The 24,134-nt window shown below is 48.0% G+C and overlaps 4 protein-coding genes across 5 annotated transcripts; 3 read left to right on the top strand and 1 right to left on the bottom strand.

The window, feature by feature from the left end:
- Positions 1-5,795: 5,795 nt before the first annotated feature.
- On the bottom strand, positions 5,796-7,169 carry LOC109763105 (SNW/SKI-interacting protein B-like). Of its 2 annotated transcripts, XR_005764391.1 has the most exons (3): positions 6,222-7,169; positions 5,995-6,082; positions 5,796-5,905 (listed from the first exon to the last, which is right to left on the bottom strand). XR_005764391.1 is itself a non-coding variant. In XM_045230709.1 (2 exons), the coding sequence occupies exons 1-2, from the start codon at positions 7,155-7,157 to the stop codon at positions 6,050-6,052; spliced, it is 969 nt and encodes a 322-aa protein (XP_045086644.1). In that variant the 5' UTR covers positions 7,158-7,169; the 3' UTR covers positions 5,811-6,049. The 2 variants fall into 2 exon arrangements, 1 of the variants encoding a protein (XP_045086644.1); XM_045230709.1 differs by having other exon boundaries at positions 5,811-6,082.
- A 1,996-nt stretch (positions 7,170-9,165) lies between these two features.
- LOC123494876 (uncharacterized) lies at positions 9,166-10,289 on the top strand. Its single transcript, XM_045231352.1, has 2 exons — positions 9,166-9,994; positions 10,087-10,289. The coding sequence occupies exons 1-2, from the start codon at positions 9,166-9,168 to the stop codon at positions 10,287-10,289; spliced, it is 1,032 nt and encodes a 343-aa protein (XP_045087287.1).
- Positions 10,290-18,223: 7,934 nt separating this feature from the next.
- On the top strand, positions 18,224-19,838 carry LOC109763100 (protein CURVATURE THYLAKOID 1D, chloroplastic). The gene is made up of 5 exons (XM_020321961.3): positions 18,224-18,493; positions 18,602-18,723; positions 19,132-19,236; positions 19,326-19,397; positions 19,482-19,838. The coding sequence occupies exons 1-5, from the start codon at positions 18,352-18,354 to the stop codon at positions 19,551-19,553; spliced, it is 513 nt and encodes a 170-aa protein (XP_020177550.1). The 5' UTR covers positions 18,224-18,351; the 3' UTR covers positions 19,554-19,838.
- A 708-nt stretch (positions 19,839-20,546) lies between these two features.
- LOC109763103 (uncharacterized) lies at positions 20,547-22,479 on the top strand. The gene is made up of 5 exons (XM_020321963.3): positions 20,547-20,746; positions 20,855-20,976; positions 21,857-21,961; positions 22,068-22,139; positions 22,227-22,479. Exons 1-5 carry the CDS (start codon positions 20,602-20,604, stop codon positions 22,296-22,298), a joined length of 516 nt encoding a protein of 171 aa, XP_020177552.1. The 5' UTR covers positions 20,547-20,601; the 3' UTR covers positions 22,299-22,479.
- Positions 22,480-24,134: the final 1,655 nt, after the last annotated feature.

Here is a 24,134-nt window from a genome sequence, read left to right as displayed (position 1 = left end):
TCGCAAGCTTGTGGGCCTGCTATCCGGGTGAGGCCTAGCCGGCCTATCGGTGTCGTTTGTGTCGTGCTAGGCCGTGTTTGCTTGCACAAGACAGGCATGCGCGTCCGCCCGCCTTAGTGTGTGACACTCGATTGCACCTGTCTTGTCTGGGTACCCTGCTGCATATGCACTCGGCTTGATGTGCTACGAATGTGAACGTCAAACATCCAGTTAACACTAGCAGAGTATAACAGACTTTTTAGGTAGATACAAAAGTAAGGGGCGGCGGACGAGTCGGTGTGGGCAAGTAGATGGTCAAAAGGCGACGAGTGGCGGGTGTACAAGCAGCTTGGCTAGAAAAGTTTGGTCCGCCGTGCCACAATCATGTGGGGGGTCATGTGCGCGGGCCTACGCTTTGGTCACATGTATCGTCTACCGAGAAAGTGCGATGGGACCACGTGGCGGATGGGTTGGGCACTCGCCTGACATCATTATGTTTGGGACAATGCCTCCTTGCCGATAACCCTCTATCTGTGTTATTTATGGTTAATAATATGCGGTGATGTGTGATACTTTTGCTTTTGTGTTTTCCCCATCTTGTTCTTCGGTGCTTCCCCCTCCACCTTTTGCCCGTAATCTACTTTCAGGCCAGCCGAGTCCTACCACCTTGGTTGTCATGTGTAGGAAAGAAACAGAAGGCAACGACCGATTTCCTCGGGTCTACCGGAAGGGTGTTAGATCTGGACAGCCTGCCTGCTCACCCAGCGCCACCAAGGGAAGTGGTTGCCTTCATTGGTGTTTAAGTGCAACTAAATAAGCTCTCCATGCTTGGTTGCATTCCAGCGTAGGCGGTGGCTTCTTGGCGTGCCATGACTAGGGGCATTCCTCAACCACAGAGGTCGTGTTGGTGCCTCAGGATGACGAGCAAGTGGTGTTGCTGCCTTTCGTGATGCGAGGGATGTCTCTATCGCTTCATCATTTCTTTTGTGTGTTACTCTTCTTCTATGGCCTCTAGCTGCATCACCTTGTCCCTAATGGAATCTTTCACATCGTTTTCTTCATTGCATTGTGTGAGTGTTTATTGGGGAGTCAGTCGCATCTTGGCTTGTGGAGGAAGTACTTCCATGTAAAGGCCTGAAGAACGACGACCATCTATGAGAGTGTGGTTGTCCTCTCATACAAGTGTGGGGAAATGTAAAATACTTCGATCTGTGATCGCCCGACTCTGTGAAGACATGGTAGCAAGGTTGGTTCTACTTTCCCAACACCTTGAATGGCGATGAGAAGATGGGGGTGCAACCATTCTCGTGTAATCGACATGTGCGGCAGAGGTCTTGGGGTGAGCTGATGGATCTCGACACATCTGAGGAGACACAGATCCTTGATGGGGCAGTGGAGGCCCTCACGAAAAGCTACCTTGCTAGCAAGCAATCTTTAGTTGGATGGGTAGGCGGATCCAACCACTCCGCACAAGGGCATGTCTGGTGTACGAGGATTTGACTGCGATGGTGAAAGCCTACTACGATCAGAAATGGACCCTTTCCTGGTGAAGTTGAAGTCCTAGAGTTCCAGTTAGGTCCCCGCATTGTTTTGTACTCGTCCAAAAATGAGGGCATGAGAGTTAGTATCCGGATGTGTCTTCTCTTTTTTCATTTGCCTTTCTCTTACCTATGAAAAGTAATCCGATTTTTTTTCTCTAGAAGAGATTCAAGGAATTTTTTTGTATTCCAGCGCTTTAAGAGGGCAACATGGCAGATAATGTGTGTTTGCTGGACCCAATAGGCATGAAGAAAGGCACACTAGAAAATGGCAGAGACTATGCCCACATGGCGGGATAAAATGAAGACGATGATGCCAAGAGGTTGTCTAAGTTTACAGTGCACCTCCTGGATTGTGATGAGGTGAATGGTGGTGATAAGGCAGGGATGAAGCAACCTCCTAAACGGAGACACGGAGCTAATGCCTTTGGCTCGCAGAATCCCATTGCAGATTGTGTTCGGACATCATCAGAAGGCTCAGGCAGCGTGCCTTCCATGCACGGAACTAGGTCGGAGGCAAGCACTAGAAAATGTGTGCTATATTGTGACAAAAATCCTAGTGACAGGCCAAAAAATTGTCACTTAAGATCATTTTCTGTGACGGTTTTTGGTCGCCAGCTCATTTCCTCCCAAAGTAGTGCCCTGGGAAACTATGGTGAAGTTCTTGCCTGATTTTAGCCGACGCATTTGACCGTCACTAGGTATGTGCATATTTTACGATGATTTTTACCATCACAGAAAATGTTCAGCGGGATAGAGACTAAAAAAAGGTGCGGTGGGGTTCAAGCATAGTTTTGCGTTTTTCTGCCAAAGGAGATTATGAACATATTATAATCAAATTTGTAGGGGTTATGAGTTGAGATGCTCACTATTGAAATCCATTGAAATTTTCTAGTACATGCTCTCATTTTATTAAACTATGAAGTGATATACTCCCATTGTTCCATAATGTAGTCATCTGGAATTTTTTTTGAAAAGTCAAACCCCAGCTCGAGCCCAACACGACCATGGCGTCGGCAAGCGTGTGGGTGTCCTTACCTGTGCAGGCAGTGGCGGAGGAAGGAAGGGAATGGAGAGGCTAGGATTAGGGCGACGCGTTTGACATGCTTATAGGCTCTAAGGAGGAGCTTCGGTCATCAAATCAACGCTGTTGTCATTGTGGCTCCTCTGGATGCTCTGCCGTACAGGGAGAAGACGATGAAATAGAGGGGGATCGATGCTGGTGGGCTGGCTTTGGCTCAGAGGTAAGTGGGTTGCGTGGCTAGGAGGTAAGTTGGGCTGCGGCCTAGGCTTCTCTCTCTCCTCTAATTCTTTCCTTTTTCTCTTTTCTTCAAACAGAAAACTTGCGAGAAAAGTAAGGCAGGGATAGAGATGGAATTTGGCAGAGATGGAGATATTTCTAGAGTCCTGGATTTATGCCCAATTTTATAAAATGCCCTGGCAATTTTAAAAACTAAAAATTAAACCAAGTTTGAATTTAATTCAAACTTGAATGAATTTTGAATCTGTCCATAACATTTTGAAACGAGCTGAAATTTGGTGGAGTCGGTCTTAGGGGTTTTTAGAAATATAGTGAACATTTATTGGAATCAGGAAAAGTGCCACTTGAGATAAATGGATAAAATGGAAGAAAAGAAACTAGGGTGGGGTTTTGGACTAGATGGTGGTTGAGTTGGTTTGGTGGCAAGAGGCAGGAGGCAAGATGAAGGTGAGAAGGAGTTTCACACAAGATCACAACAAAATCAAATATGCCACAACAAAGCAATGATGATTATGATGCATGATGCAAAAACACACACACATTATATAGCATGCAAGCATGACGATAACACAAACTAATGGGGGTCTCAGTCTTGGGTTGTCACAACCCGTATGTCAAAAATGTTGACTAGTCAAACATGGTGGAACAGTTGTTAGTGATGGATTTATCATCATCAAAAACTATGATGAGGGAAAGATTATCCATCTAAGGTGACAATATTTCAAGTATGAGGAGACTGAGTAAAGCAGACTAGCCATGTGATGTTGTCTTGGTGTCATGCAAGAAAAAACCGATGGTTTTTAGGTAACACATGCTAATGTTGTAGTTATATGCTTAAGAGCATCTCTAGCAGACCCCGTATAATGCCGACCCGCAAAATGCATTTACAGTTCGCGGAAAACCAGATTTGCGGGCCAATGCGGGCGGCGGCCGAGCAGACCTCGCAAAGCGGACCCGTATGCTTTGCGGGGTCTGCTCGGCCGCCGCCCGCGCCGACCCGCAAATCAGTAATTTGCATTTCAATTTCAGACATGAAAACACTTCTTTGCTTTTTTATTTTCTTCAACGGCATTGGATACGTAGTAATTCACCAAATCTTTGCTAGAATAGCAAGACCAAAGAAAACAAGAAACACAATTATGCATTTTAGAAGATATCCAACTTCCATAACTGCTCCCACTAGTTGGATCAATATCTTCTCCATGCCTTAGTTGTTGATCTGCGGATTCTTGATCTTGCATTCTACATTCTTCTTCTTTGATTCTAAAGAAGTAGGCGTTGCTTCCCTCTAGTTTCTTCTCTAATTGCACATGCAGCCGCATCAGTAGCCTCAATTCTACTAAGGAGTGCACGAACATCTATTAAGTTTCTTTCTATCAATAAATCAATGTATTATCCTTCCCAAAACCAAAATGAGCATCCATCTTCCTAGAGACATGTCCATAAGCTATCGAAATTGAACCGAATAGGGTGACCAAGCCGAATGGAAACAACAACATACCCCGTTGTTTTCGCATTTGAAGAATACCCATCCGAGGTGCTTGGGCGTGCTAGAAGTTAGCCGCAGCACTGTCCGCGTGTAGTCATCGCACTATATGAGCGGCATCGGCGAGCCAGCGAGCCGCTGCGCGAGCGCCGAGCCCGGCGGACGGCCGGCCAGATCCTTGCCGGCAAACCGACGACGATGGCTACAGGACGAACCAGTACCTGCATGCGGCGCTGGGGCTTTGCCGGGGCTGCGCGGGGTGCTCCCCGACCAATCCATTGCTTGGCGCAGCCACCGATGGCCGGAAACACCAAATCCGGCCGCCGTGATGAACAGCCGCCGATCTGCTCGTTTCCGGCCCGCCGACGCAGGAAGAAGTGGCGGAGGGCAAGCTCGGGCGTGTGGCGGCCCTCCGGCGTGATCCCGTCGGCTAGTTTGGTCGGAATCGTAGGCGGCGGCCCGGCGGCGAGGGGTGGGGAGAAGCGCGGGGCGTGGGGGAGAGGGGCGGCGGGGGTGGGGAAAAGCGCGGGCTGAAATGTCTGCCCCGCCAACTGCTACCGCTATATACAGGGCGGCGACGGGGCGAGGGGGGAACACGCGTTTTCGCAGGTTGGGACGGGAATTATGCCGCGCCCCGCAAAAAAAATTATGGGTCGAACACGTTTGTAGCGGGGCAAGGCCAGAGCACCAAAATGCAGTAAAAACACGCACTGCGATATGGCCAGTGCCTTCCGCCGATGCTGGTCCGCCCGCTCCGCGCGGCGCCTTGCCGTCCTCTCCGCCCAGAAGGCGCGCTCGTTGGCGACGTCCTCTGGGTGGTGCCGGCGCCACTCCGCCATGGCTCGCTCATCCTCCTCAGGGATGAGGAGGCGGCGCTGCCGCCGACGGTGCTCCGCACGGTCCAGGTCCGTGATAAGACGAGGAGGAAGGGCGACGGCCTGCGCCTGCTCACGCCTGTAGACGTCGCGGAAGTTCATCTTCGAGCGAGGCCTATCAAGGCGCCACGCCGCCGCGTCGTACGCGCGGGCGGCCTCGTGCGGGGTCTCGAATGTGCCGAGGCCGAGGCGGACGTCGCCGGACCGGATCTCAGCGTAGTACGCGCCGGAGGGGCGCTTGCGGACACTGCGGCAGCCCGAAGATGAACGACGGTGCGGCGGCATGGTGGCGCGGTGGTGGCGGGGCGCTGAAGCGGCGAGAAAGTAGAGGAAGCGGCGAGAAAGCAGTGGAAGCGGTGAGGAGGCAGGGGAAATGCGCGCGTGGCAGTGTGGAGCACCGCGTGGCGAGCGCCGCAATTTATAGACAAGCCGGAAGCGGTGCGCCAAATCTACCGCACGACTGACAGCTTTCTCCCGCGCGCGCGCAAACGTTTACCGCACACGTTTGTTTCCCGCCTAAGCTGGAGCGCGCGAAAACTTTCCGCACGCTAAATGAGCATTTTAGCGCGCGCGCGTCTTTTGGCGCGGCTGTTGGAGATGCTCTAACGAAATATATTTTGGATTACGCTGGATTTTGCTGTTCGCGCAAAACAATTGGGCTATCTCGGCAAAGGAACAAAAGTACCTTGTAAAAGATCCGTGGGGAAGATGGAGCCTGATCAAAGCAATGACAATGTTCTTGAGACTAATAACGACTGCTCTGAACCTACAGAAGTTTATATGATACATATGAAACGGGAACACAAACTGAAACAATAACAATCTAGCATAAATTAGAGGAATCACCGACATTACCAGCAACACATGCGGGCCGAATCCTGATCATACTATGAGATGTGTAGCATCGATCCTAGCAGTTCGTCCAGATTGAAATCATCCATACCTAAGCAGGCAAACTGAAGCATATGGAAACAGGAAACTGAATTTCAGCAAGAGAGGCATACGTTTCAATAACAATAACAAAAACCATGAGATCAATTTCTTGCTGGTAAGGAAGATCAGTGCTCCTTCCCCTTCTTCACCTGAGACATGAACTGGTCGAGGTCGAAGGGGTCGCCGCCCTTCTCCGGCTCATCATGCCCGACCGGCCTCTCCCGCTTGACACCCGCCCTGACCTTCGGTGCTCCGCCGGAGAGCCCCTTGTCGGGTTTGGACCTTCCCGTCTTGGCAAGCCGCTGCTTATCGGCATTGCCGTGCATGTCAGAGCCGCCTTGCTTTGCTTTGGAGTGCAGGTCGCGCGGCTCCTCCCGGACAGGGGCCGCCGGAGAAGCTTCAGCGTCGGCTCTGTTCGCGCGCGCCACCCTGGCGAGCCGTCGCAGCTGCTTCTCCCGCCGCTCCTTCTCCTTCATCTGCAGCTCCTGCTGCATCTTCTTCCGCATCAAGACGGCCTCCCTGGCCTTCTTCTCCGCGACGTACAGCGCCTCCGCGAGCATGGCGAAGTTGCTTGCTACCTGATCGCCCCGCGTCCCCCGGCCATCCGACGACGCCAACTGCCGCTTGTCGAGCGGGATCGAGTACCCCTTGGGGTTCTTCCAGTCGGAGACGCAGGGCGGGATCTTCCAGTCGGCTTGGTCCTTCTGCGAGGGCGGCCGAGGAGGCGAACTCCGTACCGGCACCGGCGGCGGCCGGGACGGCCGGGGCAGCCGTCTGAACTTTATCATGGGCGGATCCAACGGGTCGGTTGAGATCTCCGATAACCTGATGATCCTCTCCGCCGCGCCCGGGTTGGACGCCGTGGACTCCGGCGCTGGGACGTACCTGATGAAGAGCGGGCGGGCACGCTTGTGCGGTTGGATGTCCGCGCCGGGCCGCTCGGTTGCGAGGCGGGCGAGGAGGGCCTTTTCCAAGGCGGCTTTGGTCCTTGCGGTGACGGCCTCATAGTCCACGTCGTCGTCGTCGGAGATCATTGGGACGTCGTCGCCGAGGCAGTAGCACGCGATCTTCGATGCGGATTCCATGGCGAATCTAGGGATTTGGTAGTTTGGGATTAACCGGACGTTTAGATACGATTATATATAGATCGAGGATCAAAGAGTCGGTTTGGCTCCGTTACAAAAACGCCAATACGAGGCCAGGACATTTTCGGCCTACTCCCTCTGTCCTTTCGAGAGTGTACTTCCAACTTAGTTGTAAATGTTGAGAAACCGGGTCAGCCTGGAGGGGTGGCGGCGGCCGCGTGCAAAACGCACGGGCCGGCCCCTCCCGTTTCTCCTCTTTTGTTAAGTGGGTACTTATCCCTTGTCCACCTACCCCCTATATAAAGCAACGAGGAGCCATCATTGTAACACCTGATCATTGATTAATAAAGCTGGTCTCCTCCATCTCCCTGTGTCACTTTTACTTTCGACTACTTCGACTACTTCGTCTACGACGCTCGCTCTCGCTCCGCAACCTCGGACCGGACTCGCCGGCGGAGTTGCGGCACACGTTATCAGCACGCTTCGCTCCATCAACTCTCCGTCAAGCCTGCGTCAAGCCTGCATCACGCAAGCTTTCGTCGATCCCGCGGAGGTATAAGATCCGATCCCCACTCTTTGCAAAAATGGATTTCTCTCGTTACTATGATTCCGTTTTTGCGATTAGATTATTTTTCGGATACATCTACCTATGGTGTGGATTTCTCTCCCAAAAACCGAGCGGACGAACACGTCGCCGACCAATGTCGATGTTTTTGGATCACGAGAGACTTGTTGACTACACTATACGGGAGTCGGTACAGATCGTGATCCCGATGATCACGGTACCGCCGCGTTGTACCCGACGTACAAGCGTCGTGACGTCCCGAAGACGCACGATCTTGCCATCCCGAGGCAGATGACGACGTCCCCGTCGCCAAGCGCTCGACTGTCGTCGCCGCGCTCGCGTGCCCGCTGCACGCGCCGCCCTGCTGGCCGCGACCCCGCTGGTTGCCGGCGCTGCCGTTCTGGCCGTCGCCGTGGCAGCACACCGCGCGCCCGTGGCCGTAGCCGCGCCGCACTGGCCGTGCTGCTCCGGCCGCGCCGCGCCGGGGCCGAGCCGCGCCGCCGCGCCATGGCCGCGCGCCCCGATGGCCGCCGCGTGCTGTGGCCGCCGCCGCCGCAGCCGCCGGCCGTGGCCGCGCCTCGCGTCGTGGCCGCGCCGAGCGCCGTGGCCGAGCGCCCCGCGCCGTGGCCGCGCCCCGCGCCGTGGCCGAGCGCCGCACCGTGGCCGCGCCCCGCGCCGTGGCCTCGCGCCTCGCGCCGTGGCCGCGCCCCGCGCCGTGGCCTCGCGCCTCGCGCCGTGGCCGCGCCACGCCAGTGGCCGTCGCCTCGCCCGGCCCTGGCCAGCCTCGGCCGCGCCCGCGTGCGAGCCCCCGCCGCCGCGCCCGCGTGTGAGCCGCCGCCGCGCCCGCGTGCGAGCCGCCGCCGCCGCTCGGCTGCCAGGGGAAACCCTAGCGCCGTTTGCGTGCAGGAGGCAGCGCCGCGCATGGGCCGGCCCGCTGGCTCCTGGGCCGGATGGGCCCCGGTTGAGGGGATGCCTCCTCTATAAAAAAAGCGAAGGCACTGGCTGCTGGGCCTAGATGGGCCGCGCGCCATGGGGATTAAAAAAAAAGGAGGGGCGCCGGCTGTGGCGTAAAATTGCGGTTTAACCCCTGTATTTTTCAGTTTTTACGCGTAGTTTATTCCTGCTGTAATATTTCGCGTAGAAACCGCTGGAACTGTCTGTTTTCGCTGAAAATGCGTATTTGGGCTTAAAAATACCTCGGGAATTTAATTTTTGGGCTAGTTTTCACATACTAGATGCGCTTAACATGCTATCTTTTGTAACATGATATTATTGTATGATTTTACTGCTGTAGATTAATTGTTTAGCACTCTTAATCATTTAGTAAGTCATATAATAGCATGTTTTAAATATTGGAACGTCATTTTATTGAATAAGTTTATCAACATCGCTTTGTGCAAAAGATTACCTGCTGTAATCTCATGATTTTTGCATAAATCGCAGATGGCCGGAATTGCCCACAAGGAGTTTCCTGAGTTGGCCCAGACAGGGCTGAACTACCTGTCATGGTCCTCGGACTGCGAGATCTTTCTCCAGGGCAAAACCCTCCTGAGGGCGATCGGTAAGGGGGCCCAGCTGGCCGTCACTGATCCCAAGTTCGAGACTGAGAATGCGCAGGCTCTGCACTTTCTCCGTCATCACCTGTCACCTACTCTGAAAGATGAGTATATGGCTGAGCGCAGTGCTTCTGGCCTTTGGACCGCTCTTAAGCAGCGGTTCGAGCGGCTGAAGTACACTGTGAAGCCACGTGCAGAGGCAGAGTGGATCCGTCTGAGGTTTGCGGACTTCAAGACGGTTGGGGAGTACAATTCGGCTCTGCACCGGATTTGTACGACTCTTCGGTTGTGTGGTACTGAGATTACCGACTCCCAGAAGATTGAGAAAACCCTATCCACTTTCCACCCCGACGCGGTCCAGTCCTCACGGAACTACCGCCAGGGGAACTACACGAGGTATTCAGAGTTGATTGACGTCCTCCAGGTGGCGGAGGCGCAAGACGAGGTTCTCAAAAAGAACTTTGTCGCGCAACCACTTGGGGGGAGTTCTCGCCAGGAGGTGCACGCTCTCAAAGTCCGCAAGCCTCAACAGAAGAAGAGGGGCCGGAAGGGCAAGAAGAAGGGCCCTCACCCCCCCGCCCCGGCTAAGCAGAACAAGCCGGGCAAGGGAGGACAACGGCCTCAGGACTGCTTCCGTTGTGGCTCGGTGGAGCATTTCTCCCGCCAGTGCCGCGCACCACAGGAGGTCGTTGCTGCATATAAGGCTCGGAAGGCGCGTGAGACGCACCTCGCCTTGGTTCAGGAGGGAGCTCCACCGGCGCCCATGGCGGCACCCGTGATGATTGCTACCCCCCTGCTGCGCCTATAGATGCGACCCCCGTGGTGCCCATCGCGGCAGCTTTGGCGGTCTCTACCGAGGCCCACGTCGCCATGGAGGTTGACCATGTGGCCGCCTCGGCAGCGCCGCCACTAGACATTGATGCTGCCTCCAAGATAATTTCTGAGGAGGATCAGCTCACTAGTATGGAGATTGCGGCGGAAGTGAATGGCTTCTTCACCGAGTCCACTTAGCATACCTCTTTGGTTATCACGATTCCGTGCTTTGCTACAATAAAATTGAATAAATTCGATTTGGTTGTAAGCTCTATGAGAGCATAAACTTATTCTTTACTTTGGCGATTGGATGACATTTATTCATTTATTCCATTATTTATACATGATAGCCTGTTATGTTCTGAGATGTGTGCATTTATTTTTAATGTATTTTCTTCCTCATTACATTAATTAGATGTCATATTTTAGAACGCGTGTGGCGCCCGAATGGAGGAAACGTGCCTTGCCGATAGCGCCACCACTCATACCATTTTACGAGAAACTAAGTACTTTGAGTCCATTAAAAAATCTCCGGGAAGTATTATGACAATCGCCGGCTGCGGTTCTCACATAGTTGGCTCCGGACGAGCCACTATTATACTCCCCATGGGAACAACTTTGCTCATTAATGATGCGTTGTTGTACCCGGAGTCGACTCGTACTCTATTGAGCTTTAGAGACATCCGCGCTAATGGTTTCCATGTTGAGACCGATGATGAAAACGGCAAGGTATGCCTACTCATCACAAAGCGGGATGAAGGTGGTAAACATGTTATCGAGAGGCTTCCTTCGTTTGACACAGGGCTATACTACACTCAGATAGTAGCACCGCCCGTGTACACTACCCTCAAGACCGTCTTTAGAAGCTCTGAACTCTTCTGCCTCTGGCACGATAGGTTAGGCCACCCCGGACTTAGGATGATGAGAAATATAATTAACAACTCGCATGGCCATAATGTTAACGTGAAGAACTTCCCGAATCCTGATGATTTCGTGTGCTCCGCATGCGCTAAGGGGAAGTTAGTCATTAGGCCATCACCCCTCAAGGTGAGGGATGAAATCCCCGCGTTCTTGGAACGTATCCAAGGGGACATATGCGGTCCAATTCAGCCCCTCACGGGGCCGTTTCGGTACTTCATGGTGCTCATTGATGCTTCCTCTAAATGGTCCAATGTTTGCCTGCTGTCAACAAGGAACCATGCCTTTGCCAAATTGATCTCACAGATCATCCAAATGCGGAATAATTTCCCGGATTATCGTATAAAGTCTATTCGAATGGACAACGCCAGAGAATTTACTTCAAAGGCGTTCGATGATTATTGCATGGCAATGGGAATCAAAGTTGAGCACTCGGTACCACATGTTCATACACAAAATGGACTTGCCGAGGCATTGATTAAAAGAATTAAATTCGTTGCCCGACCGCTCCTTCAGGGTTGTAATTTACCAACTACATGTTGGGGCCACGCGGTGTTACACGCGGCTAATCTCATCAACTTTCGACCGTCGGCCTACAACATCCACTCTCCTGTTCAACTTGCGCAAGGGTCGGCACCGAAGATTTCCCATCTTCGTAGGTTCGGTTGCCAGGTATATGTACCAATACCACCCCCTCAGCGATCGGCGATGGGCCCGCTCCGTAAGTCGGGGATATACGTTGGTTATGAGACTGTGTCCATAATCAGGTATCTGGACCCCATGACAGGAGACTGTCACACGGCTCATTTTGCTGATTGCATTTTTGACGAGGATCTTTTCCCGACTTTAGGGGGAGAGAATCAACCCCTTGATGCTAAAAGTCGAGAAATCACGTGGCAAGCCACGGGGATCCACGCTCATGACCCGCGCACTGCTGAGACTGAGAGAGAAGTCCAAAAGATAATAGATTTGCAGTCTTTAGCAAATCAACTGCCCGACCACTTTAGTGACTTAAAGACTGTGACAAAATCGCATGTGCACGCGCGCAATGCACCGGAAATACCGAAGAAAAATGATGGTATGCCCGCTCCCGTCCAAAGGCCTAAAAGGACGAGAAATCCGGCTTCTCAAATCCCAAGTACTCGGGGACGCCCGACGAAAAAGGATAAGAGAGATTTATCACAGCCTGTCACCAAAGTACCCCAAATTGAAACGGGGAGCCAGTCGAGACCTGGCACAAGTACGGAAAATTCAGTGCACGAAATTCCGGACTTAAACTTTCCCATAGGGGAAACACCCAGCGGAGATGTGAGCGCACACATCGGCGCGGGAAATCTAAAGGACCTTGCTCCCATAATGGGAAATTTGGTAGAGCAAGTGTTTGCGCCTGATGCGCTCCATGACGAAATGGCCATAAATTATATTGATACGGGGGAGTCCCTGAACCGAGCAACGGTGATTGTCGACATCAACTTTGCTACGAAAATTGCCTCAATCATAGATCTTGACCCTGAGCCTAACACGCTCGCTGATTGCAAGAAAAGGTCGGATTGGAAAGATTGGCAGCAGGCAATTACTGCCGAATTATTATCTCTCAACAAAAGGAAGGTGTTCGGACCAGTTTGTCGAACTCCTCCCCACATTCGCCCTGTTGGCCATAGGTGGGTTTTTGTTCGAAAGAGAGATGAAAATAATAAGGTAGTACGGTACAAAGCAAGGCTCGTTGCTCAAGGGTTCACTCAACGACCAGGTGTCGATTTTGAGGAGACTTATTCCCCAGTCATGGATGGAGTTACCTTTAGATACTTGATTTCGATGGCAGTAAACATGGGCTTGAAAATGAAACTAATGGATGTTGTCACTGCTTACCTATATGGTAACTTGGATTCGAACATATACATGAAGGTTCCAGAAGGTATCCCTGTTCCGAACCATGATAGAGCAAATAGGGGTCTATACAGTGTTCAACTTCAAAAGGCACTGTACGGACTCAGACAGTCCGGTAGAATGTGGTACAATCGCTTAAGTGATTTCCTTCATGAGAAGGGCTACACGAGCAATAAAGATTGCCCATGTGTTTTTATACGGCGATCCCAAGATGGATTCTGTATAATCTCGGTGTACGTGGACGATTTAAACATAATCGGTACACCTGAGGATATTGAGGAAGCGAGTTCCTACCTGATGTCGGAATTCGAGATGAAGGATTTGGGTAAAACCAAGTTCTGTCTAGGTCTGCAACTTGAACATTCCCCTGATGGGATTCTAGTGCACCAGTCGGCCTACACCCAGAAGGTGTTGGAAAGATTTGGATTTGATAAGGCATATCCTTCTAAGACCCCGATGGTCGGAAGATCTTTACAACCAGACAAGGACCCGTTCAGGCCAAAGGAAGAGGGGGAGGAAACTCTGGGACCAGAGGTTCCTTACCTGAGTGCAGTTGGAGCACTCATGTACCTCGCAAATTGTACACGGCCAGACATTGCGTTCGCCGTCAGTTTGCTTGCTCGGTACAGTTCTGAACCTACCAAAAGACATTGGAAAGGTGTCAAGGACGTCTTCCGTTACCTGCAAGGGACCAAAGATCTTGGTTTATTTTATAAGAGGAATCAAGACCTATCTATTATAGGCTATGCCGATGCTGGGTACCTGTCGGACCCGCATGATTGCAAATCGCAGACTGGCTATGTTTTCCTTTGTGGTGGAACTGCGTTTTCCTGGAAATCGTCCAAGCAAACACTTGTGTCGACTTCCACGAACCACTCGGAAATCATGGCACTATTTGAAGCGTCAAAAGAGTGTGTATCGCTTCGGCGGATGATCGGCCACATTCAGCAGACATGTGGGCTGAACACCGTACAAACCCCTACCATTATCTATGAAGATAATGCTGCTTGTGTTGCACAAGTCCAGATGGGTTATGTGAAGAGTAACCTCACAAAGCATATTAGTCCCAAGTTCTTCTATGCGCATGAGCTGCAACAGTTGAACGAGGTGAGAGTTTTGCATACTAAGTCCTGTGACAATCTTGCTGATATGTTCACTAAATCATTACCGGCATCAACCTTAGAGAGGTGTGTGCGTGGAATCGGTATGATGAGACTTAGAGAGATGCAAGGTTCAGGGGGAGAAACTTCACAAACTCGTCGCTAAAATCTCAATCCTGATGATCGAGTACTCAACTTGATGGTTGAGTGGATTGTACTCTTTTTCCCTTGAGTGAGTTTTCCTGATGTTTCTCACACGAGGTTTTTGACGAGGCAATTCGTGCAATACAACAACGTATACTGTGTGCTCTTTCTCCACTTTTTTCCCACTGGGTTTTTCGGAGTTTTGAGGCATGGATATACGGATAATTACCCAAGGGGGAGTGTTGAGAAACCGGGTCAGCCCGGAGGGGTGGCGGCGGCCGCGTGCAAAACGCACGGGCCGGCCCCTCCCGTTTCTCCTCTTTTGTTAAGTGGGTACTTATCCCTTGTCCACCTACCCCCTATATAAAGCAACGAGGAGCCATCATTGTAACACCTGATCATTGATTAATAAAGCTGGTCTCCTCCATCTCCCTGTGTCACTTTTACTTTCGACTACTTCGACTACTTCGTCTACGACGCTCGCTCTCGCTCCGCAACCTCGGACCGGACTCGCCGGCGGAGTTGCGGAACAGTAAAGTCCAACATTTTTAGGTTTGACCGTATTTATACAATAATACATCAACATTTATGCCATCAAATTAGTAGCATTAGATTCATGATAAAATGTATTTTCATCATGTACCTATTTGATTTCACAAACATTGATGTATTTTTGGACAAACTCGGTCAAACTTTGAGATAGTTTGATCCTCCAACAAAGTTGGAAGTACACTCTTTGAAGGACGGAGGGAGTACTCTACACCCAAGTTCAACTCGGACAACAAGCCCAAGCCCAAGCCCAAGTTCAACTCGGAGTCAGTAATCCTCAAAAGAAAAAAAATATCAGCAGCACTACTGCAGACGTTACTCCCTATACGCCGCTCCGTGCGGCAAATAGCCTCTCCTCCGCACAAGGCACGCCTGACTTTAGCAGTCCGTACTGTAGCAACTGTTTAAAAATTTTGAAAACATGTTTTTGGAAAACGAACAATTTTTTAATTTTTTAAATATATTCACAAATTTTGAACATCATTGAAAACGCTAACAAATTTGGAGTTCTGAATTTCATTTTAAAAATCTAACAATTTTTTAATTCCATTTTATAAAAATGAACATTCTAGTTTTTTTGAAAAATGTGAAAAATAAATAAATTCCAGATCAAATTTGAAAACCAGAAAATTTTCTGGAAAATCCCGGAATATTTCTTGAAATACTGACTTTATTTTTTGGAACTTACCAAACATTTTTGACAAAAATGAGACTTTTCTTAAAAAGGAAAGAGAACAAATGAAAAAAAACCTTACCAAAACCTTCTAGAAGGTTCACAAAACCAGTAAAAGCCTGGAGGAAACTTCCGGATTATTCGTAAAACTAGAGCGTACGCTACTAAAATAGGCCGGCGTGCGAAGCCCAGGCAATATGACGCTTAATGTCTCAAATAGGGTTTACTGGTGCAGACAACCTGCCCTGCCGTTTTAAATCCCCACATAGGTCCAGGAATATGGGAACATATTTGGTGCAATGGTGAATTTGATGCTAACGGTACACCCCATCTCCTATCTCAATTTATAAATATTGAAGTGTGACAGATATATACTGCGGTATAAAATTTTAGATTCAGATTCAAAATACGGTAGGAATGGCAAAAGACAAATCCTGTTGTGAATAGTAGCTAATGCAAGCTGGGCCTTGAATTCAGCCCATTTTCTATATAACATGTGAATTTATCCTTTTTGTTTTCTAAAGCTATGTTTTCAAATTGGATCTCAAATTGTGGTATGACAGATTCTTGTTGCTAGTACAACTAACTTTTTGTTTGGCTTTTTATGAAATTTATAATTTGGGTTTTATTAACTACGTACGCAGGTAGAACAAGATGACCGGGTGCGCTAGATATTTCCCAACATTAATATGAGTGTGGATATACGTCGCTTAGTGCGACATAGAGCCTACGCATGTGTCCAGCTTCGCTACTAATGGGCCGGCTCAAGGAACGTCTAGGTTAGGTGGGTTTTTCCTCTGTTTTTCTATTTGTTCTATTTTGTTTTGTTTATTTATTTCCAATACATATATTCAGCAACATAAATATGATTATAAAATTCAAGAAGAGTGAATTTAAGAAATGTTAGCGCGGTCTAAATTTTTTGTTATCATAATGTCACAAAAAATATTGATAAAATTGAGAAAAAAATAAATTCACGGGTTTCAAAAAAATGTAAGTGATCTAATAGAAAAATGCTAATCATGTATTTATAAAAAATGTTAAATGGATATAAAAATGTTCCTGAAGTATAAAAAATGTGGAACTTGTATGGAAAAAATGTAGAAATCAAAAACCTATATTTAAAATATTGTTAAACATGTATTGAAAAATGTTATATGTGTATAGAAAATGTTCCTGGTGTATATAACAACATATAACATGTACGAAAAAAATAGATATCAAAATATATAATTAGAAATATGTAATCATGTATTTAAAAAAATGTGAGATGTGTATGGAAAATGTAGACATCAAAAAAAATATTCTAAATGCTAAAAATATAATTAAAATTTTGAAACGTGTATAAACAATATTCCTGATGTATACAAAAAATGTACCTTTTACATAAAAATTTAGATGTGTTGAAAAAATATAAATTAAAAATAATAGAAGTCAGGTAAAGAAAACGATGAAAACCTTAAAGAAAACACTCATATAAAAATAAAATAAAAAACCTGATGAAAACCAAAGAAAATGGATGAAAATTAAATAAAACACGACAAAGGACAAGAAAATAAATAACAAATTAAAACAGAAGAAAGTCGATGAGAAATTTAAAGAAAACACATAGAAAAGGAACAAAAAAAAACAACAATAACCAAAGAAGATCGATAGAACACAACAAAGAAGGAAAACAGTAAAACCTGAACCCGTCCAACTAGTGTACAATAGAAGAAGAGAAGAAAAATAAATTGAGCGAGTGACCACAACGATTGTGCAAGCTAAAACCCACTAATGGGCTAGTCGATATGTGCGGACGCCAGAGGCGAGCCAGAGCTACATATCTCTTTAGGCGAGAGATAACTATATCAGCATAATGCCAAACAATCGCGCACCCGTGCCTGTGCGCTGGGCCGGCCCACTTAGCTGCTCGGTACGTTCCCCACCTGCTAGGAGATTAACGAACCACCCTAAAAAAAGGAGAATGTTGAACCAACTTTTATGTGCATTTTTTAAGGCATTCTATCGTCGTGCTCTCCACTCAACCTCCCCCACCACCATTGCTTTCCACCGTCCCGACTATCCCTCTAATCCCCGCACCACCGATGAAAACCTCTGGCGATCCCCTGCCCCCCCCCCCCCCCCCCCCCAAGATAGATATAGGGTTGTAGCTTCCCCCTAAGATAGATAGTGCGGTTCGTTCTTACCCGCCAAGATTTTTTCTTCTCCAGCGGGGTCTGGCGTGAAGGAAGGAAGACGGTGACTGACGCGATAAAAAAATTCAGGTATCTGAAATAGCAAAATCGTAAAAGTTTATGTGTTTGTTTGGACTTGTGCAAAAACCCAAACAAAAAGTGTCATAGCCATCACATGAGCATGCTATAGACGGTTGAGATACATTCCAAAGATGGTTAAGAAGCATCAAATAAACAGCGTGGTAACCGTCACAAGGACATGCTGTATTGCTGTGGACAGCTGAGAGGCATTCCAAGAATGCTAGAAGCACACATATATGCTAAACAAAAAAACACGTTTGCATAAACAAGCCCAAACAAATACAGTAGGATCGTAGCCGTGACAAAGACATGCTCTGGACACAGGTGTGCTGCAATTCATGGTTGGTAGAGAGTAGAGCCGCATCTCAAAAGAACGGTCAGCAGTAGAAACGCACGGGTATACATAAATAAAGTGCGACAAAAGTTGGCACGGCTACACTCCAAACGTAGTAGGAACGCACGGGCATACATAAGCTGTCACATGGGCATGCTACAGTCAGTTTGAGAACACTCCAAAGATGATAGAAACACACACACACACACACACTCGCTCACCAACAAAGCCAAGCAAACTCTTCTCATAAAGCAAAATGGCCAAGTGAACTCACATCAGAAAACAAAAAAAAGCCAAACAAAACAGCAGGAACGCGGGTGTATATATAGAGCAGAACAAACCATCCCCCTCGCAGCCTCGACGGACACTCCAACTGTGGCAGAAGAAAGTTGACGCAATGGCGGCCTTGCTCTGCACCAACACCGCCGCCGTCGCCCTTCCCCGCCTCCCGCGCCGACGCGCACCCCCGTGCGACGTCGCGCTCACTGCTCCGGTGCCTGCCCGTCTCTCCCTCCGCCGCCGCGGCCTCCCGACTACAGGTCTCGTTCGGGCACAGAACAGCACGCGCTCACGCAGTCACGCTCGTCGGATTTACCTGCTGAGGCCTAACCTGAGGACTATTTTGTTGCTGCGGTGTGTTTTTACAGGGCTGCGCTGCGCCGGCACGGAAGTGGGGGTTACGGATGCAATAAGGGTCGCTGCGGCCGCGCCGTTCGGGCATAGCTTGGTGGCGGTGGACAGTGCCGGTGACGACGAGGCTGCCAACAAGGTGACTTTCCTGCTTTGCACGCGACTTGCTTGTTGTATTGCGTCAAAGGTACTTTTGTGGCCATGTTTGGACGGAGGGTCGAGCAGTTGTGAGTTGTGATAGATCTTGGTGTGGAGTTATACTGAAAGAAATATTACCATACGGCTTTGATTATTATTATTATGTAGAATTGAACTACTACGGTTTTTGAACATGTTTAGAAAAGATGATGAATTTGTACGTCCTAAATTTTGCAAAGCAATAGAGCAGCTTAACCTAACTAAAGCCTTATAGTTTTCAGTGGAAAGATGAATTTGTGCGTCCCACTAGGATGTATATCATTTACAGAAACAAATTAATATGGTTTGGCATGCAATATTTCTTAGCACATGTGGTTGATTCTTCTAATTGTTTGGTGAAATGCTCCAGTTGGGCTTCAAGGAGACGGCTATGTATGTCATATATGCCACCGGTGCTTTCTTTGCCGGATGGCTTTTGTCCGCTGTTGTTTCTGCAATTGACTCCATTCCCTTGGTCAGTAGCCATTATATCTCTAGGTGAATGTAAAATTCTTTCTGTTGCCATCATATATTTTTAACTGACTTGTTGCATCCTGCCCTCAGCTCCCAAGGATACTGGAGATGGTGGGTCTCGGATACACGGTTTGGTTCAGCTCGCGGTATCTTCTTTTCAAGGTGTTCTATTTGCATCATAAGTATTTTCTTTTATTGTGTACTCTACTATGTTCAACGTCCTCACTACGTATTTACCACTTGCAGAAAAACAGAGAGGAATTGTTTGCCAAAGCTTATGATCTTAAAATGAGAATTGTTGGATCCGGCGATGCATGATGTCTTCGCATATGATTGGGCGGCTGAGTGTAATTTCTCTCTCGTATTGGGAGAAATGCTAAGTTGTGTGTTCCAATAATATGCTTACTGAATTTGTGATGTAGTGTCCGTACTGTTTGAACTATTGGGAGAGAATGTATGCCGTATTTTTTAGAGAAAAATGTGGTGTATGTGATAGCTGGAATAAGCAAGTAAGGCCCATGTAGGACATGGCTAGGCCAAATGCATCCAACATTGCCTCTTTTATGCAGAGCGAACATGAAAGCTTATGGGAGATTGGTATGATATGGTGTGTTTGATTTATCCAACCCAGAGGTAGTCTATGGTGTGTATGGTTTATCCAACCCAGAGGTGGTCGTAGCCTATTTTAGGAACTAGGTATAAGGAACAAGGATGCAAGCGGGTAAGCGGGCAATCCCGCATATAACTAAATCTAAATGCACTGTACATTGATTTTATCTTGATGACACGGAAATTTTCGCTAGTCCTGACAAAGACGAGCTCTTGGCCTTGTGCCACATCCTCAATGCCTTCGCTGAGGCGACTGACCTTAGAAGCACACATGTATGCTCAACAAAAAAACACGGGTGCATAAGCAAGCCCAAACAAATACAGCACGATCGTAGATGTGACAAACACATGCTCCGGACAAAGGTGTGCTGCATGCAATTCATGGTTGGTAGAGACGCATCTCAAAAAGAACGGTCAGTAGTAGAAACGCACAGGTATACATAAATAAATCGCGACAAAAGTTGGCATGGCTACACTCCAAACGCAGTAGAAAAGGTATACATAAGCTGTCAAATGGACATGCTACTGTCGGTTTAAGAACACTCCAAATATCGTAGAAACAAACATACATACTCACAAACAAAGCCAAGCAAACTCTTCTAAAAAAACAAAAAGGCCAGACGAACTCTCTCAGAAAACAATTATAAAAAAGCCAAACAAAGCAACACGAATGCGGGTGTATATATAGAGCGCCGCGAAGCCATCGCCCTCACAGCCTCGGCAGATACTCGAACTGCGACGGAACAAAGTTGACGCAATGGCGGCCTTGCTCTGCATCAGCACCCCCGCCGTCGTCGCCCTTCCTCGCCTCCCGCACCGACGCGCACCCCCGTGCAACATCGCCCTCACCGCTCCGGTGTCCGCCCGTCTCTCCCTCCGCCGCCGCAGCCTCCCAACTACAGGTCTAGTTCGGGAACAGGACGCTCTCACTCACGCTCACCGGTTTTACCGGCCGAACGGATGAAAGCCTAACCTGAGGATTCTTTTGTTGTTGTGATGTGTTTTTACAGGGCTACGTTGCTCTGGCACGGAGGTGGGGGTTGCAGCGGCAATAAGGATGGCCGCGGCCGCGCCGTTCGGGCACAACTTGGTGGCGTTGGGCATCGCCGGTGACGAGGAGGCTGCCAACAAGGTGACATTCCTGTTTTGCACGCCACTTGTTTGTTGTATTGTGTCCCAGGTACTGTGTGGATATGTTTAGATGGAGGGTAGAGGAGTTGTTCTGGATCTTGGTGTGGAGTTATACAGAAAGAAATGCACAGTAGCTACATGTCAGTCGCTTTTGAATTTGGGTTAGTCAATTTCGCTAGAAGGGAGAAATAACCGGAGGGGAGGAAGAAGCTCGCTGGCAGGCTACCCCATCGTCTATCTTAGGGTGGGGGATGGGGAGGCAGCACATCGGTGGTTGAGGGTGGCAGCACGGCGGTGGTGCAAGTTCGTCGGAGAAAAACCGGTCATCGTCCGGGGTTAGAGGGATGGCCGGGGGCGGCGGCAAGGCCGGCAGTGGGGGCCGTTTAGGGGCGGGTGGTGCAACGAGTAGGTCGCGAGGGCGGCAGCAGGCGGCCCGGCCGGTAGAAACATGCGGCGGAGGAAGTAGAACACAGGCGATCTGTTTTTGGGAAGGAGGAAGAAGACATAATACAAACTGTTCCTTTTTGATCTAACGCTTGAGATTGATCCTGCCAAAATCTTCCAAAAGAAATTTTCAGTCGACTGGCTCCTAGCCATTCCAAAGAAATATTACAATCTTATTATTATGTACTCCTAGAATTGAGCTAGTACGGTTGTGAACATGTTTAGAAGGATGAATTTGTGGGTCCTAAATTTTGCAAGGCAATAAAACAGCTTAACCTAACTAAAGCTTTTATAGTTTCTAGTTTTCAGTAGAAACATGAATTTTTGCGTCCCACTAGGCTGTATATCATTTGCAGAAACAAATTAATATGGTTTGTTATACATTATTTCTTTGCACGTGTGGTTGATTCTTCTAATTGTTTGTTGAAATGCTCCAGTTGGGCTTGAAGGAGATGGCCACATATGTCATATATGGCACCGGTGCTTTCTTTGCCGGATGGGTTTTGTCCGCTGTTGTTTCAGCAATTGACTCCATCCCCTTGGTCAGTAGTCATTAGATCTCTGGATGAATGTAAAATTCTTCTGCCATATGAATGTAAAATTCTTCTGCCATCATAGATCTTTAACTGATTGTTATCCTGCCCATAGCTCCCAAGAATACTGGAGATGGTGGGCCTCGGATACACGGTTTGGTTCAGCTCACGGTATCTTCTTTTTAAGGTATGTATCTATTTGCTTCATAAGTACTTTCTTTTGGTGTGCACTCTACTATGTCCAACCTCTTCACCACTTATTTACCACTTGCAGAAAAACAGAGAGGAATTGTTTGCCAGAGCTTATGATCTCAAAATGAAAATTGTTGGATCCGGCGATGCATGATGTGTTCACATATGGTTGGGCGGCTGAGTGTAATAACTTCTCTCTCGTTTTGGGAGAAATACTTAGTTGTGTGTTTCAAACATATGTTACTGAGTTTGTGATGTAGTGTTTGTGATGTTTGAACTATTCGGAGAAAAATGTATGTCGTGCTTTCTAGAGAAAAATGTGGTGTATGTGATAACTGGAATAAGCAAGTAAGACCCATGTAGGACATGGCTAGGCCAAATAATCCCAACATTGCCCCTTTTATGCAGAGCAGACATGAAAGCTTATGGGAGGTTGGTATGATATGGTGTATATGGTTTATCCAATCCAGAGGTAGTCTATGGTATGTATGATTTATCCAACCCAGATGTAATCGTGGCCTATTTTAGGAATTAGGCCTAAGGATGTAAATGGGTAAGTGAAGAAGCCCGCATATAACTAAATATAAATACATTGTATATTGATTTTATATTGATGACACCAAAATTTTCGCTAGTCCTGACAAAGACAAGCTCTTGGCCGTGTGCCACATCCTCGATGCCTTAGTCGGGGCGACTAACCTTAGAACGAACCCACTCGAGATGGAAGTCTTCCCCTTTTGTCATGACGACATTAACCTCGTTGACACACTATTTGTTGTTCCAGCTAGATTGGCTTCCTTCCCGGCAAATATCTTGGTCTCCCTCTCCGCTTCCGGTGTCTTCGCCGGGTGGACTTACAACCAACCGCTCATCTACAAGTTCAGAGCATGATTACTTCTATGAATTAGAGAATACCAAGCGTGTTGCAGCGGAATTGAATATATAGTTTCTAAATATTGTGTAGAATATTAATTCAAACATTACGATTTAAAGTATGTGAAGATTTCTACATAAGCAAAAAAAACTTAGAATGGAAAATTGTGCATGTCACAATTAAATGCAATGTGATTTAAAATCCACTTAGAATGCACTAACACACATTGCATGGTAGAGGATTCACATATGCATATTAGACAGACACTAGTGGATCAAGCTAGTAAATCCAATGGCTAAACAATTTTGATGTTGTGAAAGCACACATATTGAGATAATTAGAAGTAGATGGGATCACTCTCTTTGTTATAATATATGATTCTCGTATCTAAATGGCAGAGAAGTTTACGTATTTCCACCTTTTCTTATTAGAGGGGCGACCGAATGTTGATCTATCAAAAGGGGTAAACTAATGTAATTATTAAATTGTAGGTGCTTGTGATGGGACGGATGCGACTCCCCTCATAAATAATGGGTGTCATAACACGCAGAAGGGGGGAAATCTTACTGCTGCGACAAAATCGGTCGTCACTCTGATGGTCATATCTAGCACATGGTTGTCATCTTGCTAGGTAAATAAAAAGATGTACAAGATGACATGGAAGGCTGATGATGGCGAGTTGCTAGAGGCGGGTAGTTAAGTGGAAAATGATGCGCAATCCGTAAAATCTTGGTGGCCAGGGTGGCTGCCCTTGACCGCTTTGGTTGGGCCCTACACCTTTGTTGGCCTTGGTTCATGCGGACCAACCCCGATTGACCTTGGACATGAACTAGGCTCCCTTGTAATGACTCTAGCATCTCACTCTTCTGGGCCTCAACTACTATCACAATCGGAGATGGAAAAGCGAATTAGAATTTTGAAAGACATATGAGCTTGGGACAGAACAATATGCAACCGCGGTCCAGGGCTCTTCAAAATTGCAACCAGGAGTAATAGGATTTTGCACTAGGAGCCTGAGGGGGGAGGGGTAAATGGATAGCAATAGTTGCCCGCTTAAACAACCAAGCACAGCTCCGCGAATTCATTGATATTTGGTAGCTTCTCCAAGAATCCAAC

Source organism: Aegilops tauschii, chromosome 7 (assembly GCF_002575655.3).
Source record: "Aegilops tauschii subsp. strangulata cultivar AL8/78 chromosome 7, Aet v6.0, whole genome shotgun sequence".
Lineage (NCBI taxonomy): Eukaryota > Viridiplantae > Streptophyta > Magnoliopsida > Poales > Poaceae > Aegilops > Aegilops tauschii.
This window is presented reverse-complemented; position numbering and strand designations above follow the sequence as displayed.